At 60.6% G+C, this 3198-nt stretch overlaps 1 protein-coding gene across 1 annotated transcript; it reads right to left on the bottom strand.

Annotated features, from left to right (window-relative positions):
• Positions 1-331: 331 nt before the first annotated feature.
• On the bottom strand, positions 332-3196 carry SEPT12 (septin 12; the record flags this gene model as incomplete). Its single annotated transcript, XM_008639122.2, has 9 exons — positions 332-690; positions 794-845; positions 1058-1154; positions 1274-1369; positions 1447-1564; positions 1911-2048; positions 2144-2225; positions 2388-2516; positions 3040-3196. Coding segments are annotated over 9 exons (1014 nt in total), but the record flags the coding sequence as incomplete, so codon positions are not given.
• Positions 3197-3198: the final 2 nt, after the last annotated feature.

The following is a 3198-nucleotide window of genomic DNA, read 5'->3' as shown; positions in this document are numbered from 1 at the left end:
CGGCCTGCGCACAGTGGTGGGTGCTCTTGACAGGAGGGTGCCACAGCTGGGTGTAGCGCCTTCACACCCTTGCAAGCGACATCTCCACACCCCTCCGGCACCTCTGCTCCCCTCCCAGCACCTCCACCACCTGATAAGCGGCTCAAAGTCCAGCTGTGCCAGCTGCCGTCACCGGGCATGGTGGATGAGGTGACCATGGGAAGGGCATCTGCATCCTGGTCAAACCCACAGGCAGCACCTCCACTTCCCCAGGGTTCCTGGGGGGGGCCCAGCAGCCAGAGCAGCACAGGAGGGTGGTGGCACATCAAAAGTGGGGAGTCCAGCAGGAGGGTGAAGGTTGAAGGCTCTGGATTAACCTTTAATGTCACACAGGGTCCAGGGGTCTGTGCCCATGGCAGAGCTTGGGGATGAGGGACCCATGTCAGGGCAGCTGGGCACTCTTGGGGGGAGCTCCTCACCCCAGGTAGGTTCCTGGCACAGCCATGGTGGGCAGGGGTGGGCACTGCCACGGGGTCCAGTGGTGGTTCTGGGGGGCTCAAGGTGGCTCAGAGGTGGCTGCTGGCCTCGCCCTTGGCGGGCAGCCCATTGAGGGGGCTCGGCCCCGGCCGGTTGCTCTCGTTCAGCCGCCGCACGCGGTAACTCTCGTAGTGGACGTTGTGGGTGATGTCCTTCAGGTCCTGCAGGTGTGACCTGCCCGGGGTGGCAGGGGGAAGAAGGGCATCATGTCACTGTCCCACTCACGCTGCTGTCACCCCGTGGAGTTCCAGCACTCCCTACCCTGCCCCCCGCTCACCGGATCAGCAGGTCCCGCAGGAGGGGGAACTCGCAGTGTGCCGGGTTCTCCACTGCAAAGCAAGGCAGAGGGGCAGGGTGGGCAGGAGGGCTCAGTGGTACTGGGATGCTCGGGCAGTGCATCCTGGCACGCTCCGGGTACCACCGGAGCACCGGCACAGCTCCGTGCCATGTGCTGTGGCTCGGCACCCACCCAGGCAGGGACACCCGTGGGTGCTGCTCCCCGTGCCTGCCGAGGGCCGGGGGTGTGAGGGGCTCTGCTCACCTTCAATGATGCCCCACTTGGTCTTGCGGCCCAGCACCCGTTTGCCGTTCACCTGGTGCTCCTGGTCTGCCCCCACCACGGCGAAAGGGATCTTCTCCTGCTGGCACAGAGGCTCTGCTTGCTCCAGGTGATGCTCCCCCAGGGTCCCCAGGGTCCCTGTCCCCCACCCTGCTCCCCAGGGGCCGGCCCCCTCCATCCCAGCATCCCGGCACTCACACGAATCCTGTCGTTCAGTGCCCTGTCTTCGGGGTCCTGGTCGAAGTCCTCCTGCGGGTACACGCTGATGGCGTGGGTCTTCAGGTCCTCCTGGATCTGTGGGATACAGGGCGTGAGCTGGGGCCAGGGGGGACATGGTGCACCCCGGGGACCCCCCTGGGAGCTGTCCTCACCCGCTGCTTGAACTCTGCCCGTTCCTCCAGGGTGAGCGTGTCAGCTTTGGCAATCACCGGCACCACGTTGACGATCTTGCTGAGCCGCCGCATGAACTCCAGGTCCAGTGGGCGCAGCCTGACAAGGACCAACATCACCCCAGGGTGTCCCCACCTCTGTCACTGTGGGGTAACCCCACCACTCTGAGGTGACCCCAGCACTATCACCCTGAGGTGACCTTCCCCACTACCACCCCAGGGTGACACCCTATCACTGTCACCCTGGGGTGACCCCACCATCATCATCCCAGGGTGACATAACCACCCCATAGTGACCACCCCACCACTGTCATCACGGGATGACCACACCACTACCACCACTCCAGAGTCACCCCAGGGTGACCGCACCACCACCATCATGCCAGGGTAGCAAAACCACCTCATAATGAGCCCACCACCTATGGGTGCTGTGAGTGGGGACTCACCAGTGACCTGTGGGGGGGACAAAGTAGACGCATCCGTGGACCCGAGTGTCCGGGATCTTCCTCTTGCGGGTGATGAGGATCTCCTCCCGCAGGTACCTCTCGTACTGCTCGTTGATGTATTTCATGATGGGGTCCCAGCTGAGGATGAGGAGATGAGGGACAGCACCTGAGCTCAATCCCTACCCCAAACTGCCACCCACTGAGCCGGGCTCCTGCACCCCCTTTTGTCCTACCAGTTCTCATTGTTGATCTGGTCCCCGAACCCTGGTGTGTCAGTCACTGTCAGCTTCATCTTCACCCCCTTCTCTTCGATGACTGTGGGGCAGAGAGGTGGGTTGGGGGGATGAAGCATTGGGGAGAAGCAGGGACCAGTCATGGGGGATGTTTTAAGGCTGCGAACGTGGCTTCAGACCCCCATCCCAGCCCCCTGCTTCTCCCAGGGGCTGGTAGGACACGACCCCATAGTGGTGACCTTACCATGGGTGATGGACTGGAGCTGCACTGTTTTGGGAATACGTTCCTCCTGGCCAGGCTGTGAGGATTTGCGGCTCACCTTGGACTTGAAGAGGGTGTTCACCATCGTGGACTTCCCCAGCCCGCTCTGCCCTGAGGGAACACCGGCAGCTCTGGTTTGTCCCCCAGGGCAGTAACATCTTGATATCCACTTGGGAGCAACCCAGAGTTTGGGGTAACTCTGGTTTATCCCCAAATAAATGTCTTCCCCCAGGCAACAATCCCTTGGTATCCACTTGGGAGCATCTCAGAGGTTGGGATAATCCATTTTATCCCAGGAATAAATTTGTTCCCCAAGGCCATAACTCCTGGTACGCATCTGGGAGCATCCCAGAGATTGGGCTAGTCCTGTTTATTTCCCAAATTTATTCCCCAAGGTGATAGCCCCTCAATATCCATTTGGGAGCCTCCCAGAGGGTGGGATGACCTCACCCATCAGCATCACCATGTTATGGGGTGCGGGATATTGCTCCTTTTCAATTGTTTGCTACTTAAATCAGTTAAAATCACTTAAATTTCCTTAAAATCCCTTAAAAGCATGATTTCCCCAGGCATGGCGGAATCAGAGCCAGTATTCCCACCCCAACCAGGAGCAACCCCCACGCCCGGCGCTCACCCACAACCATGATGTTGAACTCAAAGCCCGTCTTCATGGTTTTGATTTTCATCTGGTCGAGCACAGCTTCGATTCCCACGTATCCAAAGAGCTGGCAACCCACGGGGCCGGGCGCCACGGAGAGGGGCACCGCCTCCTCCTCCTCCTCCTCCGGCACGG

Source organism: Corvus brachyrhynchos, unplaced genomic scaffold (genome assembly GCF_000691975.1).
Source record: "Corvus brachyrhynchos isolate BGI_N302 unplaced genomic scaffold, ASM69197v1 scaffold58, whole genome shotgun sequence".
NCBI lineage: Eukaryota > Metazoa > Chordata > Aves > Passeriformes > Corvidae > Corvus > Corvus brachyrhynchos.
The sequence above is the reverse complement of the archived record's forward strand: the minus strand, read 5'-3'. Positions and strand labels throughout refer to the sequence as shown.